The sequence below is a fragment of the Grus americana genome, chromosome 1, assembly GCF_028858705.1.
Source record: "Grus americana isolate bGruAme1 chromosome 1, bGruAme1.mat, whole genome shotgun sequence".
Lineage (NCBI taxonomy): Eukaryota > Metazoa > Chordata > Aves > Gruiformes > Gruidae > Grus > Grus americana.
Window position 1 is genome coordinate 77132456 of NC_072852.1, and position 18576 is coordinate 77151031.

An 18576-nucleotide genomic window follows, 5' to 3' on the forward strand; every position below is an offset into this window, starting at 1 on the left:
GGCTTCACTATGACTATTATAGTAACGCACTGTTAATGTTTTTACCTTTGAAAAGTAGCGAAAAGGTTCTGTCTTTAGAGAAAGCCTGAACAAACTCTGGAATTAAATCCAAATTAGAAGAGGAGAAAAAAAATCCCCCCTGTAGCAAGAGAAAACAGTCTTACAGCAACCTTTCAAGCACCCTGTTTTGAGGTCCTGGAGTGCAACAGAAAAAACCAAAAATTTACAAAATTGTAAAGCTCATTTTTTACCCCAGTCTGGGTCATGTACAAACGATCAAACTTACCAAAAGAGGTACAGGAAATGTGAGCAGTGGTGTAGCTGTTTTAAATTATCCTAACTAATCTACAGTTTTAATCAAGAATGCCTACTGAGAAAACTGAACATTTAAAACTGCAGGATTACATTTCGTTTTCAAACGTTTGCCTTACAAAGGACAGCATATGTCACTCACACCGTTCTGGCTTCCCTTACTGCTAGGGCAAAAGGATGAAGCCTCAGAAGACTTGAGTCTATCAGATTCTGAGTCACTACAACCACAGACAGCCAAGCAGAAAGATGGATACAGCAAGCCAAGCAGACACTGTAGATACCCAGTCTTTTTCTAACCAGGTAGCCTCGATGCACATAAAGAGACTTCTGTCTCTCACACACTCGTTTCACTTTGGAACATGAGGAGATTCTTTCCGCAAGCCAAAAAAGGGAAAGTCAAGACAGAAGGCGGCAATGGCAAGACCAAGAAGCCCGACTTGGCTGGGTCACTACCGGTACTCAGGAGGCTGTGAGCCGTTTAAAACCTCACTCTCCCCCGTAGAAACACCTCCTCCCACCAAATCAGCATCGTTACCTGCCATCATCCAGGACGCCGGGATTTCAAAACCGGGAGGAAAACCCAATCGCTCAATTTTAGGTCCCCCTCCTCGCCCTCTTTTCCTTTTCTCGCTTCCCAAAATCAAAGCCGTCACCACTACCCAGTGGGTCACTAAACTTCCCCGAGCAGCGAGCTCTTCCCTCCTACAGGAACCGAGCCTCCCCACAGCCAGTGTCGTCATCCTTCGCAAGCCCCAGCCCTGCCCTTCCCCGCCAGGCGCCGTGCAAGGAGAGCTTCACCTTCCCCGCGCCCGCCGGAGAGGAAGCCCCGACACCACCGCGGGGCTCGCGGGCCAGCACCCCCCCAGCACACCCCCAACCCCCCCCGCTCCCTCACCAAGGCGCGCGCTCCTCTCGCGCCCACTGCCCCTCCGCGTCCCCGTGGCGCCTCGGTACTGTAACTCCCGTCCGCCCTCCCCTCCGTCCGCCCCCCGCCTCACCGCAGGGGCGCCGAGACCCCTCGGCACCCAACGGGGCCTTCACAGCACACCACCCGCCCCGCCTCGCGCAGCCCGACCACGCCACGGGGCACCGGCAGCACCGGCCGCCGCCAGCACAGGCGCGACGGCTCAACCAACCACTCTCCCTGCGCCGGCCGGTGGGACCCCGCCGCCTGCCAGCCCACGTCCCCCCGCAAAGGCTCCGACGGGGGTCTAAAGCCCGGCCTCCGACTCGAACCTCTCCCCGAAGCTGGGGCCCAAGGCGCCGCCCTCACCTGAAGCGCCGGGAACTGCCCGTCTCCTGTGCCCGCCGGCGGCGGCGAAGGAGGGAGGGGGCTGACGAGACAGCAAGAGAGCGCCGAGGAACGCGAGAGAAGACTCAACGCCCCACTCCCCGCCGCACTGACTACCACCCCCCGCGCCCGGCTGCGCCTGCCCGCCTCCCCCGCCCCTCCGATTGGCGGACGCCCAGCCGCCTCCCGATTGGGCGAGGGCGAAGGGCAGGCTCCCGAGTCGCCGCTGTCCATTGGCTCTTCGCGACTGCCAATTAACGCCGCTTCCTAGTCGATGACTGTAAGGGGCGGCGGGGGCGGGCAAGGGGTGGTGCGCGCGCCCGCGGCCGGTGCGAGCTCCCTAACGGCTGTCGGAGGCCGTTACCATCGAGTGCGCCTCGGGGTGGCCCGCGGCCCGTCCCCTCGCCGGTCCTGCGGGCCGAGCCCCCGGCTTGGGGAGAGATAGCTGTGCGAGAGGCTGCGGGCACTTCATGAGGGGGCTCTGGCTGCTGCAGCGCAGCGAGGTACCTGTCTGCTCCCGGTGGTGCCAGCGGCTGCCACCCCGCGCCTGCCGGGCAGCCTGCCCGCCCCGACCGGCTCGCCGAGAGGGCAGCCGCTGTGTACGTATAGATAGGTATATACGTGGTCGGAAACCGCTCACGATAACGCTGTGAAAGACAGCAGGGTGCGACGTGAATAAAAACACCGCGCTTATGTCTCGTTTCCATTGCGGGGGACCGTGAACGAGCAGAAGACTTCGTTTCCCGAAGCTGAATTTGACCGAGCCGATAGATCCTGCAAAGCGACAGGGACTTCTTAACGCCCGAAAGTGGCGAAGGCTTTAATTTCCCTTCTGATTCCGTGGCAGTCCCGCCGTGTAACGCAGTGCCCTCTAACACCACAATGCGGCAATGCTGGTGCTGCATTTATTACACTTATCCTCCGGCTCCTGTCTGTCAGCTGAAGCCGCGTCTTGCTGGAGGAGACAGCGCAGGACTTCGCGGGCTTGTCTGTCAGCTGCGTTTCAGACGGAGGTGGCTCAAGGACGGAGCCACCTTTAAAATAACATTGTTGATTTGGTTAAACCTCTGTACGCGGATGTACGCAATACTTGAATAGTATCACAGGCAGAACTGTTATTCCAGCCCTTGCCTATCTTTTAGACTTATTTGCTTTAGACCAAGGATTATTTCAAGCTCCCAGCAGCAGCCATCACGGTAACCTTATTTTGTCCCTTCAGCCTTTGCTTTCTCCACCAATTTCAGCATTTCCCTCCCATCTGCCCTTCTCATCATTGATCTGCCTCCAGCGTTGTCCCAGAGGACAGCCTGGTTTGAGGACAGCGAGAGCTCTGGATCATTGGGTAGGGCTACAAAACAGTCCTAAGAGTACTTTCCTCTTGGCCATGTTTCTTATGTAAGTCTGCATATAATAAGCATAGACGCCAAGTCTCCCTATACTCTTTCACTAAGTGTGTGACTCATTAACCTAAGGAGTTTTAAGTTCACGGGAATTTAGATTAGCTCAGTAGGACTGTGAGACCATAGCACTCGTGTAAATTTTACCTTCTGAAGAAATGTCCTTAAAACTTTGATTTGAATTAATTGCAATTAACATTACTGCAAAATTTGGTCAGGTTAGTAAGCTTTCTTGGATTTAACATTATTTCTCCCTTCCCTAATCTCCTCCTGTTCTCTCTCCTGTGTTGAAAGTTAAAAGTTGACATCTGAGAAGAGGAATCTTGATATTTATTGTTTCTTCTCTCACTTCTGACCACAGATGCGCTTTAGTTTTCTACACAGTCCGTCTCATTAACTATGAGCTCAAGCTTCTCATAAACCAGCTCTCTTTACAGATTACAAGTGATACATATAATCGTAAATACAGCTCTTTCTGTATGGACACGAATCAAGCTTCCGTTTTGCCTAGAGCATTGTCAAAGCTGGAAATCCTCCCTGCCAGAACACTTAGACTTTCTTCAACCTCAACATCAAAACAGTCATTCATCTCTTTGTATAGTCAAATAATGCTCAAACTTGTTCAAAGATTGAAGAAACAGAACAGGAATTCAGTGTAAATTATAGTGCTCCCTGGTAGAACTAAGTTCATACTGTGATGAAAGGGAATTCCATTTTGGCAGAGGACAGAAGTTCAACCTGCGGCCAGTGGTGGACTGACACAAAAAAAAACCCCCAACTATTCCATGCAGAGTCAATACCACCTTGTGCCCCAAAAATCACTTCACCATGCACAAAACCAGTGCCAGTCACATATATGCTACCGCCTGTGAAACTTGGGACTCGCATTCTTACATTAGGCCAGTACGGGGTAATGACTGAAAATGGAGCAAGAGGTACATATTCAGGCCCTGAGCCTGGTTCCAAAAACTACCAGTCTTTTAACATCAAGGAAAGTGGTGCCTTATTCTTCAAATCAGCTATTCCCATGCATGGACTTTGCTAGGCCTCTGTACTGCTTATATATTTTATATGTATTATATATCTATTACTTATTATTATATTACGTTATAATGTCCCACACAACATCCTTGTCTCTAAATTGGAGAGACATGGATTCCATGGATGGACCACTCGGTGGAGAAGGAATTGGCTGGGTGGTGGCACTCAAAGAGTTGTGGTCAACAGCTCAATGTCCAAGTGGAGTACTGTGACGAGTGGCGTCCCTCGGGGGTCAGTAACGGGACCGGAACTGTTCAACATCTTTGTCGACAACATGGACAGTGGGATTGAGTGCACCCTCAGCAAGTTTGCCGATGACACCAAGCTGTGTGGTGTGGCCGACACGCTGGAGGGAAGGGATGCCATCCGGAGGGACCTTGACAGGCTGGAGAGGTGTGCCCATGCGAACCGCATGAAGTTCAAATAGGCCAAGTGCAAGGTCCTGCACGTGGGTCGGCGCAATCCCAAGCACAACTATAGGCTGGGCGAGGAATGGATTGAAAGCAGCCCCGAGGAGAAGGACTTGGGGGTATTGATTGATGAGAAGCTCAACATGAGCTGGCAGTGTGTGCTTGCAGCCCAGAAAGCCAACCGTGTCCTGGGCTGCATCAAAAGAGGCGTGACCAGCAGGTCGAGGGAGGGGATCCTGCCCCTCTACTCCGCTCTGGTGAGACCCCACCTGGAGTACTGCGTCCAGCTCTGGGGGCCCCAGCACAGGAGAGACATGGAGCTGTTGGAGCGAGTCCAGAGGAGGGCCACGAAGCTGATCAGAGGGCTGGGGCACCTCTCCTGTGAGGACAGGCTGAGAGAGTTGGGGTTGTTCAGCCTGGAGAAGAGAAGGCTCTGGGGAGATCTAATTGTGGCTTACCAGTACCTGAAGGGGCCTACAGGAAAGATGGTGAGGGACTGTTTATCAGGGAGTGTAGTGACAGGACAAGGGGTAATGGGTTTAAGCTGAAGGAGGGTCGATTTAAATTAGATGTTAGAAAGAAATTCTTTACTGTTAGAGTGGTGAGGCACTGGAACAGGTTGCCCAGAGAGGTTGTGGAGGCCCCATCCCTGGAAGTGTTTAAGACCAGGTTGGATGGGGCTTTGGGCAACCTGGTCTAGTGGAGGATGTCCCTGCCCACAGCAGGGGGCTTGGAACGAGATGATCTTTGAGGTCCCTTCCAACCCAAACCATTCTATGATTCTATGATAATCTGTGTGTATACATTGTAAGTATTTTATTACTATATTTACAGATATATATTTACTATACTACACATTTTTAAATATATATATATAGGTATAGTAAATTTAGCCCTCATGCCACAGTGCAAAGGCAGCAGCATTGTTTTGGGAGTCCTCTTCATATGGAACTTTAGCTGGTTCTGCCTTCCAAGGGAATGGAGGGTGATCAGAGGGTGATCTGAAATGAGTACTTCATACAACATTTTTGTCCTAACAACTGGATTCAGATTTTAACACAACTTGAGAAATAACACTTGTGTTTTCCAACTTTTCACTTAAACATCTTTATAAATCTATTAACATCTTAATAAATGCCATGAAATTATAATTTTAAAGATAAAAAAGACAGGAATATTAATTGGAAAAAAAGAAAGTTTACCAAAAGACAATATATATGAACACTTTAATATTTGGAGGTTCCTCAAGGCACCACTTTAGGGAACAGTATTTGCAAGCTGCTGAGTATTATCTTCTGGTTGTTTCTTGTGCTTTTTACATTTAGATGAAAAATGCTCAGACTCCTTTGGAAGCCAATAAGTCAATAACAGCTATCAGAATTTTAAAAATACATATTTAATTGTAAAGTTTTTGCCCCTTTTCCAAGTGCACCATTTGAAACAATTCAGAAGCAACATTATTAGGGTCATCTTAGTCTACTTTTTGGATCAACACTATTGATCTTCCTGTGAATTACCTCTGCAGGCGAAAGAAGAATTTGTCTGCATTGGGGTTAATAGACATGCTGGTGCTTAATTTGACTTCCTTGTAGTAACACAGTTTAATGTATGTATAAATATATAGAGGCTTGAGGCCACATGCACTGAATAAATACATGTATGCACTTGAAAAAATGCTTGTAGAAATATACCTCTGTGGTTAACAAAGCACTATTTTTTTCAATTTATAAAATGTAAATTATCTTTATGCATATTCAAACACTAAGTTTTTCTTGTAGTGAATTAAGAGAGATTAGTGGTCTCATTATATCTATCATCAGTCATGCAACCTCCCAGCATGATGACCCTATTACGATGCCATAAATAATTTACTGATATAGTGAGTTATACTTTAACATATTCATCATTTTGATTTTAATATTTTGATATTTTTTCCTAAATATTAAAATTCAGTTGTTCTCTGAACATTTTCAGTTATATTCAGAATGTGACATCCTAGGAAAGATTATGTCAATCTTTTTTCTTTGAAGAAAGGCTAACAGTCTATGCAGCCTTGCTGGTGAGCATTTGATTTAGACTGTTAGGAACAGGACAGGAAGTTTCGGGGGAAAAAAAAAGAAAAAAAAAAGAAAAAATTCCTCTCTCATTTTAGATAAGTATCCCACGGTTATTTTTATTTTTAACACAATCTATTTTTAAATATACTTCTTGTGTCTTCTGCTGTCCTCAGAAATTCTGTGTGTCCTTTTAAGCACTAATACTTTCTCTGTCTCTTGGCTTCACTCAGTGAAAATTTTATTGGTGTTTCTTGACTCTTGCAATAATATTTCAGCATTCTCTTCAGAACATTTCTCTCTAAGAAAGCCCAAGTGTTATATAAATCTATTTACATTTTAAATCTAAATTTAAATCCTGAACCATATTTTGCCTGCAAACGTAATGCCATTAGTGATTATATATGCCAATGACACAGAAATTCAGAATATTAAATTTAATTCCACGCAAATCGATCAATCAATTCTACTATTTCATTGCCCAACTTTCACTAGGAAAGAACTTTATATATATGACGTGTTCTTGACTGAAATATCATTTATTATCTCTTTGTGTTTCACATTAATATTTTTGATTAGTGTTTCATACTGTCCAACCTCTTCTATTTCACAATTGTCTATGATTATCTCAGATGTGAATTATATGCTTTTAATAGGTACAAAATTTGAGAGTAATTAAGGCATAGAAGACTGTCAATGGTAAAGATATCCCTGTGTCATCATAACGATTGGAAAAGTTCTGGCTATGGACTGCTTCAAGTACAGAGGGTTTCTTTAAGCTTGCCTAAGCTTTGATGGCAGCTTAAAGTGGGAAAAAAATACATTCTAGCACAAACAACTTCCTACTATTCAGTGAAAAACAATCAGTTTTTCCAAGATACTAATTTATGTTCCTATTTCCTCCTAATAATTAAATTTTTAACAAAATTGTGGCTAAAGCCAGCTTTTCCCATCTATACACATTTAATTTATTTTCTGCAGAGAATACAGGAATACATTTTTTGTTTGTTTTTGTTAAGGAACCCTACAGGTTAGCATAACTAGCTATGGACACCAGTGTTATATTTTGATACCTATGCACCAGATGGCAGAGTCCTTCCCACTGACCTGAAGGCTTGAGTGAGCTATTTTAATAAAGCAGGCATAAAACATAAGTTGCCTCCTGTTTTTTCCACCCAAGTAAACTGAACAGTAACTGCTTCAGAAACAGCACTTGTTTGTAATGACAAGAGTAAAGCCCTTCCTTTACTACAGATAAATGAGCTCTGCCTGACATGTTCTGCTGCTGAAATGCAGGACTACATATCCTCTGTGAAATGTCTATTGTTTTGCTAAGTTTATAGCAGGAAGTGAATCAGGAGACAGGGACAGTTTAGGCAGAAGTTCTATTGTAAAGCCAACAGCAACAAAGTAGCTTTAGGGATAATACTGTTTCTTTTATTCTAATTAAATTCCTAAAGCCATATAAAGAACCTATTCTGTGGGAATCTTATTAATTCCTTCCATGTCAAGAATTAATAGGGAGAAAGGCTAGTGCCCAGGAAGCAAGCACCATTATTCAACTCTAGCAATAAGCTCCTTCTACACTGATGTCATTATAACAATTCCCATAGCTGTTTAGAGCTTGTCTATTTAATTCTTCATACAATACTGTCATTATGCCAGTGATCACTTGAGCATATGAAGAACAGTATTTTAGGACTGAGACGCACATTTATTTTAGCTCTGCCTGGCAAGTTATTACAATAGCCAAAGTCAGAACTTTTGAGAACTGTTATTTCTGATTTATTTTGCTCCACTGAAAGCCAAAACAGTTTCTTTATCCTCCCGTTAGATACATTTGGAGGATGATTGGCCTAGGGCCACGGTTAGTTACTCAGAACTAAGAGCTTGTCTGCTGGCAGTCACTCAGATTTAAGCCCATTTAAGCCCTCTCAAGTCAAAGGTAAAACAGTCTTTAATCTTTTGGAGAATTAGGCTCTGGCAAAACGAGCTACCTTACCTTTGAATGAGAGTGTCCACACAAGGTTTAACATCTTTTATTATACATGTTATCATCACACCTTTAGTCAGTTCCCCTTAATTCCTATAGTAGATGCATGGCCCAAGCGGTGTACACATCTCTCTAATCACCTCAGTTCTTACTGATAGCAGAGCGTGCCCCAGGCTGTTAACAGTTTGTATGCCACTTTGTACCATTAGTTCTGTCCTACTACAGCAATAGATTTAGTTAAGGATGCAGGAGTGAAAGGTTTAAGATTTTATCCCTGAGTAGGCAATTAAAGTTTTCATTTCCAGTTTCTCTTCCTCCTTACCAGATTTTCACCTTTACCTTTCAAGGCCATGTAGAAACAAGCATCTCAGAGGGTGACAGCCACATATTACCCTCCTCCCCCATCCCTATTAGAACTATTAGTTATAACTGCTTTTGTTTCCTTGTCATCCTCCTGAGTCTGCAGACAAGCTGCTTCATGCACAGAGCAAACTCTCATTCCAGCTAACACAGAACATGACCCGTTCCTTATTCAAATTCCTTCAAAGCAGCATTATATTTTTCAACAGGTCTTACACAGAAAAAATAAATATTACATAGCAATGGATGTTCCTAATTTTGAGTTTCTCAAGAACATTCCTTATGTACATGAGGCCTCAAGTTCTTCATCAAAAAGGAAGACTTCCTGCTTACTTACGGTTTTTGGGGGGTTGGTTTGTTACTGATAATCAGAAAGCCAATCTAAGTCATCTAGAATTTCACTTATTTCAGTTTTGTTCCTTAAAACTCCCTTTGCATATGTAGGTTTTTCATGTATTTGAAGTGAAAATATAGTTAGGCCTTCAAACTTCAACCTCTGCAAAAAAGCCTGTTGGAAAAGGAAATGAGGAGAAAGCAGCCTGATGTATCTAATCACTAGTCTATTGTTTTTAAAAAGAAAGTGGAATGGGAGCAGGAAGAGAGGGTCACTGTATCTGCAGTCTCTTTGACTTTTTGCTCTTTAAAGAAGAACATTGCATGACTGAATTCATGTTTGGGTCAGCAAGATAAACTGCTAGCAATACATTGGTTGGAGATTTAACTATGTAAAATGCAACATCAACATTTGAAAACTAAATTCTAGTTCTGAGATTAAGTACTACATAGCCAAGGATTCCTATCAGAGCTTTTTTTCTTTTTTTTCCCCATTTAGTAATATGTTAATGTTTTGATATTGTAGTAGTAATGACAATTTACTAGATATTTTACAGAGATATTTCATCCTCAAGTGTTTGAAATATGCTTTCCCAATTCTACAGTGGCCAGAGAGTAGGATTCACTTGTTCCAAATTGATAGCTCTGCTACAAAAGTATTTTCTGTATGAAATACTGCTCTGCAAATACTATATGTGAACAAAACATATCTGCTACACATTGGGACAGAAATCCTTATTCTTTGAAGGCAATAGGAAGCCTTCCACTGATTTAACATAATGACAATTTTTTGGAAGTTAGGACTGGAAGAGATGCATTGTTATACTGAGTAGTAAGAGCACAAACTCAAATGAGTTGACCCTTTCCAAGCCATTAGAAAACCCCCAAACAAATAAATAAGAATATTCAATTAGTAATATTACAGGTAGTGCCATTCCTTTTCTGTCTTGCCAATGTCTCTGTTCTGCAGGCCCTGGCTCAATTCGCTGCCTAGCTGTAAAGACACCATGGCCAACATAGAGTACTGCCTACAAACAAGAACAAAATTATGTAGATGCTACCATCAGTTTTGTTTCATTGTGAAATTACAGTGAAAAGTATCGCCTGGGTTAAGTTTCCAAAGCCTTCTACAGTAATAAATCCTAATAACTCAGGCATGTTTTTGCTTTCACATTAAGCCTTACCAAAAGGGAGACTAAAAGTCACTGCAGCTCATTTAGTATGTTATGACTTCTACATACTCAGAAAGAAACAGCGTGAAGTTGACTTTTTTAACAGGATCTGCATTTCTCAATACACTTCTTCCCAATAAAGTCCCACCAGTGTAGGCTGCATGAACAGGAAAGATAAAGGGAAGCAGTAATCATTCTGTTGTAGCCATCCTTGCTAGTGCTACTGTTACGATAGAACAAGACTACAACAGCATCCTTTGTCCAAGCTACTGAAGAAATTAATTACAAACAGTGGAAACAAAAGTGAGAGAAAGCTCCATGTTCCTTCTATCAGAGTATCCTTGTTGTGTTGCCTGTCTGTAAGAAATATAACCATACTACAAAATACTATTTACTACAGCCTCATAGTTCCTAAGGCTGTCACATACTTCCTACTAACAGGCAACTGGGGCTGGAAACATCTGCCCACTAAATATCACATCATTAAAACAACACTTAATATCTGACCACACATCTACTTAAGAGTAGCTTACCCGTCAGGGTTCAAATATACAAGCAAGACTCACACTTAGGAACTAAAAAAAAAACCAACCCAACAACAAACCATACACAAAACCCCAACCCCAAAAACTATGAGAACAGGAATTGAGATGAGCTTTACTATCATGCAGTAGTCATCTTTTCTTAGCCTTATTTCAAGAGCCAGCTTGAATATGCTTTTGTAGAGGCCAGTGAGAAGATTCAAGTCTGATGACCAGAGAATCAGTTGAATTTTGGTCTTTATTTTAATGGAATATACAAGATTGATCAAGATGAGGATTACACTTGGAGTGACTCATTCAGTCTACATATTTCACTCTTTACTGCAAGGATGAATCCCAGATCATGTGTAAGGATATTGGTCAGCCCAGCCCACATCTGCCCTCCCTCCCCAGCCCAAACTGCTCTTGCCGGATTGTATTGAGACCGAGAGTCATCAGCACTGACTGTCCCAAAAAACGCAATTTGTGAGCAGCTGCCCTCTTCTAGGAGGACGTACAACAGCAGGAAAAGGACTGACATTTTCTGTGGTGCAGGCGGCCTGCTTTACGCGTTTGAGAAACTCAGAACATTTGGCAGAGGTTAAGTTTACTTTGCATGTGCTTTAGTGGCCTGCCACATAGGAGGGCAAAACACGTAGCCTGCTGTGGCAGGCAGAGATTGAGTATTGCTGCGCTTGTGGCATCCAGATTAGAGTGTATTATGGTTACATGGGCATTTGCAACTCTCAGCCTCCTTCATCTTTCTCTCCACAATACTCCATCATCAAAAAACAAAAACAACCAAAAAAAAAGGGAGGAGGGGGAATGAGAATAAAGACAACCAGAACTGCACATTGACGTTTATAAATAACTGCCCCATAACTAGTGGAAATGCAAGTGGGAGCAACAGCCCGTCACAGACCCAACTAGTTTATTTATGCGCTATGCTGTTAGAAGACCGAAATACCTATTTTTAACTTTTGCTCTATACATTTTGGTAGCTAATCATCACAACTTTTGTTATCAGAGCTACCAGAAATAGCTTACCACGTGCAACAGTATTTTTGTTACAGTGCACACAAAATATACAGATATTCTATACATGCATAAATACACAGAGATTCTGATGCAAATAAGGATTTATCATCGGCTTCAAGCAATGAGATTTATTACAGTATGTAGTTGTTCTGTCTGTTTTTCCACAGACATGCATTATCTTGAAATAAAAATTAATGGCTAGTGAAATAATGCATCAATATACCATTTGAAACACTCAGTCCATGAAACTCTCTGTCTTTAAAGAGTTAGCAGCTACAAACACTTAAAGGAAATAAAATAAATTAAAATCCCCTCAGCATAGAAAGAGTTGCTTCCCAGTTTCTTAATACTGGTTATAAATCATTAGCTGCATTAACTGACAATAGCCTCCATGTATTGCTACTTTTTCTAGTTACTCTTCTTTTACTAGCAAAAATCTGAACCATCATTGCGACAACGTTAACCTCACTACCATCCTTGTACAGAATCCATCCCTCATTTATTATAGGGAGTTAGGGACAGGCTACTACAGGAAATAAATTCTATCCAGAATGGCAAGGGATTTCTTTCAGAATGCATATTTTGAGTTGTTGTCTTTATAAAGAAAGTTTTTAATCATTATTGAGAGAATATTAGTTCATACAAAGCATATATATATATAAAAAATAATTATATACACATACATACTACCTATTATTATTGTAATAATCATCAAGTCAGTATGTGTCTAGTACAGTTCCTGGGTTTAGAGTGTTTGTTTCATTTCTTTTCAAAGCCTGTATTGTCCTCTTTTAATATCTCCCACATGCAATGCAGAAAAATAGACGAATCTGTTCAAAACCTGCATTTTTATTCATGATGTCTTCCTACCAAGAGTGCAGCTGTTTTTTCAGTTATCACTTCCAGGTGGTGAGTACAGGCTTTCCCGAATCTCTTGCTCGATTTCCTTTTACTCCAGTAGATTGCCCAGAACGACTTCGCAAGTCACGATCAGGCCCATCGCTTTGTGCCATCTCTTCATCATATCTGAAAATAAGATAACCTGTTCAATGCCTTGTCCTGCTATTCACTACACAAACAAGAGTGGGTCCTCTCTATTCTATTTTGCTTAATATCTAGCACTGAAATTTAATACAAGCTGTTCTACACATGGGTTTACACATGCATTGTTTGATATGCAGCTATTATTCAACAAAATATACTACCACATGATGTTACAATACAGATCAACTGACATATCTTCAGCTGCTTTTTGAAAGAAACAAATCATTTGGCAGCTTTGGTTAAACTCCTGAGTTTGTGAAATTTCACGCTTGTGAAATTTCACGCTTGTGAAATTTCACGCGTACTTCTGTATTTCTCCTCACTACGTAGGTCTGTGGCTAAGCAGGAACGTCAGACTGCTGGCAGTTTTAATAAAGTCTTATGCTATTGCTTCAAACAGAGGATTGTTAGCTGCGGTGTTAAAAAACTCCACTGTTGCATCAGAGAACAGATTAGGGAAAGAATGAGGTGGACAAACAACAATGTGCTTAAATTAAATGCATTCAATGACACATATTTTGTAACACTTAACCACAGTGACAAGTAGTTCTTTAAATATCTAAGCATATTATGGCCTCAGATAACCTCAGTATAAACTTACCTTTCAGCTGCTATGCAAATTCCAAGCAGAAATTGGCTATAGATGCACAAGTGTAATTATCAAAAGATAATACTACAGTATTTTGTACAACAGTCATAATATATATTTAGTTACACTATTGTATAGGTATTTGCAGCTACCATGTATAGAACACTCACTAAAACTTAAATCATAATTCATCCAACTTGTACATATTTAACTGTCTTTCCTAGTATATAGAAAGAGTATTTAAGATCAGTATGAACGAGTGAATCAACTATGTACGTAACCGCATTCCTGACATACTGAACAATTGCACCACTAGTGCTAGAGAATCTATCTGAACATTTTCTCAAAAAATACAAGAAACCATATCATCAAAATGGTATTTAAATCAGTGTTCCTTGGCATAAGACCAATCAATCCTAGATGAGTCCTTCAAACACTCCAATATGAAGATCTCTGTCTCCTTCATTTCTCCCTCTGTAATACAGGTTGGGAAATTTAAAAAAAAAATATCTGACAACTCATTATTACTACACGCATGACTTACAGGAGTCAAGTGGCACCATTTCTATGAACTGTGAGAAAATTTGTATCATAAAGCTATTATACCCATTTAACTACCATCTATATATTACACTCAATACAATTAAAGTTCTACACATGTAGAAGACAAACACACTCTTTGCCTCTATCCCTTAAATCTAGCTGGAAGCTCAGAAGGTGCAGGCAGGGGCTTATCAGACAAGTAACATTGCCTGGAGATGAGGTGAGGCAACTCTGCTTTAATGCACTCTCACCTCCAATGCTGCTATTGCAGCTCCAAAAAAGTGATGTGGTACTTTGTGCCCATTTTTCACATCAGAATGAAGTTCACCTTATCTCTGTGGTCTACATTAGGCATCCAAAAAGTGAGGTGACTGAAACACATGTACATTTATATAGAACATTGATAAAACTTACAAGACTTCATAATTGCCAAGAACCTCTTTTGGTGGAGATTTATTCCATTTACAGTCTGGAATTTCCCCATTAGGCACAGCAATGTTAAGCGTGTCATTTATAAGATTATACTTCAAGATGCGATCGTTAGCAGTACTGGAAGTAAGAGAAGGGGAAGCATTAACCTACAAAAGGAAAAAAAAAAAAGCATCAATTCTTTTGAGTGGTATATAGTTCTCCAAACAGCATGTGTGATGACTATATGTACTATTTGAGAAATTAAGACTAAGTGTCTGAAAGCACATCTTTCAGTTCCTCAGACTGGAAGGAATCCCCCACTGGGTATTTTTCTTTTTACTTAAAGACAAAAACACCACACCACTAAGTGCAGCATCAGCCTAAAAATTTTTGTTGAAACTAGATTCCCCAGGGTTAATCAGACAAGACATAGGTTTTTGTTTAATTTTCTAAGCTTACATGGATATAAACCCCATAAATTTCAGTGCTTACAATTTGCCTGGTTCACTCCAACAGCTGTTATATACAGGAATCTGTGGGTTTCTTCTAGGTAAACAGCTTTTATTTATGTTCTTAATCTGAGTTCTCCTCTGTAAAACTGTGAGCTGGAGAAACATATATGTGCTCTCTATTCAAAGCACTACATTGCACCTTGTTTTAATTAGAACTGGGGTTCAATTAACATATCTGTTGTGTTCCACATTTATTATGGAGAAGTGGTATCAGAACAATCAGAACAACAGATTTTTTAGTATTTTCTTTTTATAAAGTCCATTTACCTTTGATCTTTCACTTCCAATTAGATTGACAAGGAAGAGGGATGGATAAAATTTATGTTGAACGTACAGACTCAAAATTAATACACTAAAGAGAAATTTATGGGGGGGGGGGGGAAGAGGGAGAAAGCCTTCCAAATATCCCAATTATCTTTTGTGTGCCCCTTTTATTTCATCTCAACCTGCAACAGTAAGGCCATGACAGCTTTTAAAACTTAAGTTCGATGTTATGCTCCATCAAGCCAATGCCAATTTTCCAGCTACTGATAGGAGTATCTAATAGGGCTGCTACATTCAGACTGCCTCTGCAGTGCAATTGTAAGAATACACTGGATTTAAAAGATAAAACAGAAAGCCTCAAACAAATGGAAACACCAAACAAACAGGAAACAAAAGCACATGCTAGCTTGGTGATTGCATGGCCTATTTTACTTCCAACATTTTTCTTAATCTACTTACCTGAATAACAAAAGATATTGTTTCAAAAGAGGAAATACTACATTGAAATCTACTTAGTTTTATTCTGTGAAATGAGAAGAAAGTGTTTTTCCTGTATTTTATATAACTTTACCTCAATTAGCCATGGTTTAAGCTTGTCATCAATGATAATGTCATATCCATAACACTCAAAGCAGTGTTTATCATTATTCATTACAGGCTAAAAAAAAAAAAAAGGACAATGTATGTATTAAAATCAACAGTTCAGTAAGTAACCTGATTACACGCTTTGTTTGCTAGAAATCACGTCATTACATTACAAATCTCCTACAACAGTTTTCAGTGTTGTAACTCTAATATAAGCTTGCTAAATAGTAAGTTCAAGATTGCCTCTTTTTTCCAAGCTATATTTCAATATTAATGATTGCATTAATGCCAAGTACTAAATTACATTAATTTTCCATTATGTTGTCATATTTTGCAAAAGTAATAACAATATTTAAAGCCTGCATGCATCAAGAGAAATCAGGAAGTTTTACAATTTACATAACACAGCTTCACATAATTGTGAATTCTTTAAACTTCAGAAAAAGGAGACATATTCAAAGATATTTCTTTTATTATGCTGCTGGAACTATGCAGACATCTGAGGTCAAGCAATTACCAGATACATTTAAAAATTATAATTAACTCAAGTCAACTATGAACCCAAAAGCCAATAGAGACCAAGGACCAAGTTGTCCTTAGATGCACATCCTCTAGAGAATCTGTAGTTTCCCAGCATCTGCTAAACATTTGCAGTATGCACAGTAAGAGTTTTCTTCTATGCAAATCTCATCAGATCTTTTAAGAAACCTTTGTAACAAGTTAGTGAGATGTTTTCCCCTAGACTAATAATGAAAGCTTTTCAGTTCTTCACGGAGTGAAAGGGGGAAAGAGGAACAAGCATCTCTCATTACATTTGCCGTTATCAAAGACAGAGGACCAAAACATTTCATGCTCAATAATTCTCAACGCTTTTTCTCTTCTCTTCTAAGGTTCTGCTAACATTTGGATTAAATCCCTTTTCTTGTCACATCTGGTTTCAAATATAATTGCACAGCAGAGGCTGAGTTGAGCCATGCTTCCCCACCTCCCACTGATCCTAGCTTCACGACATTGTCCCTCTTTCTCATGCTGATTCTGGCGTTCATCTGGTCCTTCAGTGAGGTGATTCAGCTTTTTACACTGGCAGAATACTAACCCATCAATAAAATGAGACAGTAATTGTCAGTTGGGTGAATGAGCTGATTCAGCTCATGGTGGTGCCAGGACCAACCCAAAAAGAGATGACGGGTCCATGCACTTGGTAACAGGACAGTCCGTGGCACCAGTAAGCTATTCAGTTACCCCAGCTGACCCACAGAGCGATACCTGCTCTCTAATGTAATCATGGAATATTACCCAAACACTAGAAAGTGACTCAAGCAGAAGACTGGTTGCTACTTTTTTTTTTTCCTCTTTTTTTAATAAGAGTTCATGATAACTGCATGACTCGTGTATAAAAGAGGTGAAAGTAAGTTATGTAACTCTGCTGAACTAATAGCCTTACGTTTTCTTTGATAACTTGTCCTCCAGAGCTATTTTTTCTTTGACACATTTGTTATTGCTGCAATGACATCACGCGCCTTGGCAGAGCTTAACGCTATTCACAAGGGCAGTATCAAGCCATATTAAATAGTTCACAGAGCCCTCAAGCAAAGAGAATCGTTCACTTCTTCAATATACACAGATAGCCCACCCACCCACTCACCCAAGATTCAAGTTTGCTCAGCTAAGAGAAATCAAGAAAGAACAGAATTGCAGAAATCAGCATCAAGACCGTCAATCAAATAGCAAGAAATAGATTTTAGGGGTTTTGATTGCAAACTCACTTTCATGGTTTATGAGAAGCCTGCAGCTGTAATGCTATCGCTGGCAGCATTCCAGGAACAGTACTCACCGCAACAGCCTTCAGTGACTGCACGATGATCCAGTGAATTTCATCAAACAATTTGTTTGTGACTTCCTTTCCACGGGTGCTCTCCAGATACAGGCGTAAGTTACTCACTGTCCACTTGCCTCCATGGATATGATTGTAATCATCCTGAAGAGTTAAGGAGTTAATTCAGTCTAAGATTTTGAAATTGTTCAGCAGTTTTGTTTCATTCACACAAAAAGCCCACTTATACTTCTATACAAGTATTGCTCTAAAAACCAACTAAGCAAATTGGTTTTACTCTATTTCACAGCTTTAAGACAACTTCGGCTTTACTTTGAACTGCCCTTTATATAAACAACTGTTTTTATTATAGCTGTACATGTTTATATCACACATTGCAAATCAAGTATTAAATCTTTCTTAGAAGAAAAAAACAACTAGTGCTTTGACAGTTTTATAGTAAAACTTAATTTATGATTTGGAAATACAAGTTTTAAAATGTGAAAAGAAAGAATTGAACTTTTTCATCCTTTGGGGATAAGGGAGAAATAATTAAGTGAGCAACAGCTAAATTTCACTGAAGTTAGCTGTTTTAAAATGCAGCACTTGAAAGCGCTTGTCTGTGTTTATTCATTTAAAATGTGACTTGTCTGTTCACCAAAATGCAAACACAGTATCTTCTTAATGGTGCTGCTGAAAACAGTTACATCCAAGAAGACAGTGAAATGACACCTGAATTATTTTTGAAGCTTAAATTTTCAAGTAATTCAGTATTTTGATATAGAAAACCCACTAAGTGCTACCGAAACAGAACGGGGGAGGGGGGGGGGGAAAGGAGGTTACATTCCATTTGTCTTTTCAGGGGCTATCAATGCTCTGCACTATATTCTCTT

At 40.8% G+C, this 18576-nt stretch overlaps 2 protein-coding genes across 7 annotated transcripts in view; both read right to left on the reverse strand.

Annotated features, from left to right (window-relative positions):
* PACSIN2 (protein kinase C and casein kinase substrate in neurons 2) overlaps window positions 1-1748 on the reverse strand; it is a 73496-nt gene extending 71748 nt beyond the window's left edge. For 2 of the 4 annotated variants that reach the window (XM_054829565.1, XM_054829556.1), the window contains exon 1: window positions 1586-1721. The gene's annotated coding sequence lies outside the window, so the exon portion shown is untranslated. Of the gene's footprint in view, window positions 1-847; window positions 972-1585 lie in introns of those variants that run through there. The other 2 variants (XM_054829538.1, XM_054829530.1) reach the window with 2 other exon arrangements.
* Window positions 1749-5699: 3951 nt separating this feature from the next.
* The window catches only part of TTLL1 (TTL family tubulin polyglutamylase complex subunit L1), a 29107-nt gene continuing 16230 nt past the window's right edge, over window positions 5700-18576 (reverse strand). For all 3 annotated transcript variants that reach the window (XM_054803198.1, XM_054803209.1, XM_054803215.1), the window contains exons 7-10: window positions 17705-17848; window positions 15857-15943; window positions 14513-14676; window positions 5700-12948 (exon numbers count right to left, since the gene is read on the reverse strand). In XM_054803198.1, the coding sequence (XP_054659173.1) occupies window positions 12819-12948; window positions 14513-14676; window positions 15857-15943; window positions 17705-17848 (525 nt within the window). In that variant the 3' untranslated portion in view covers window positions 5700-12818. The remainder of the gene's footprint in view (window positions 12949-14512; window positions 14677-15856; window positions 15944-17704; window positions 17849-18576) is intronic.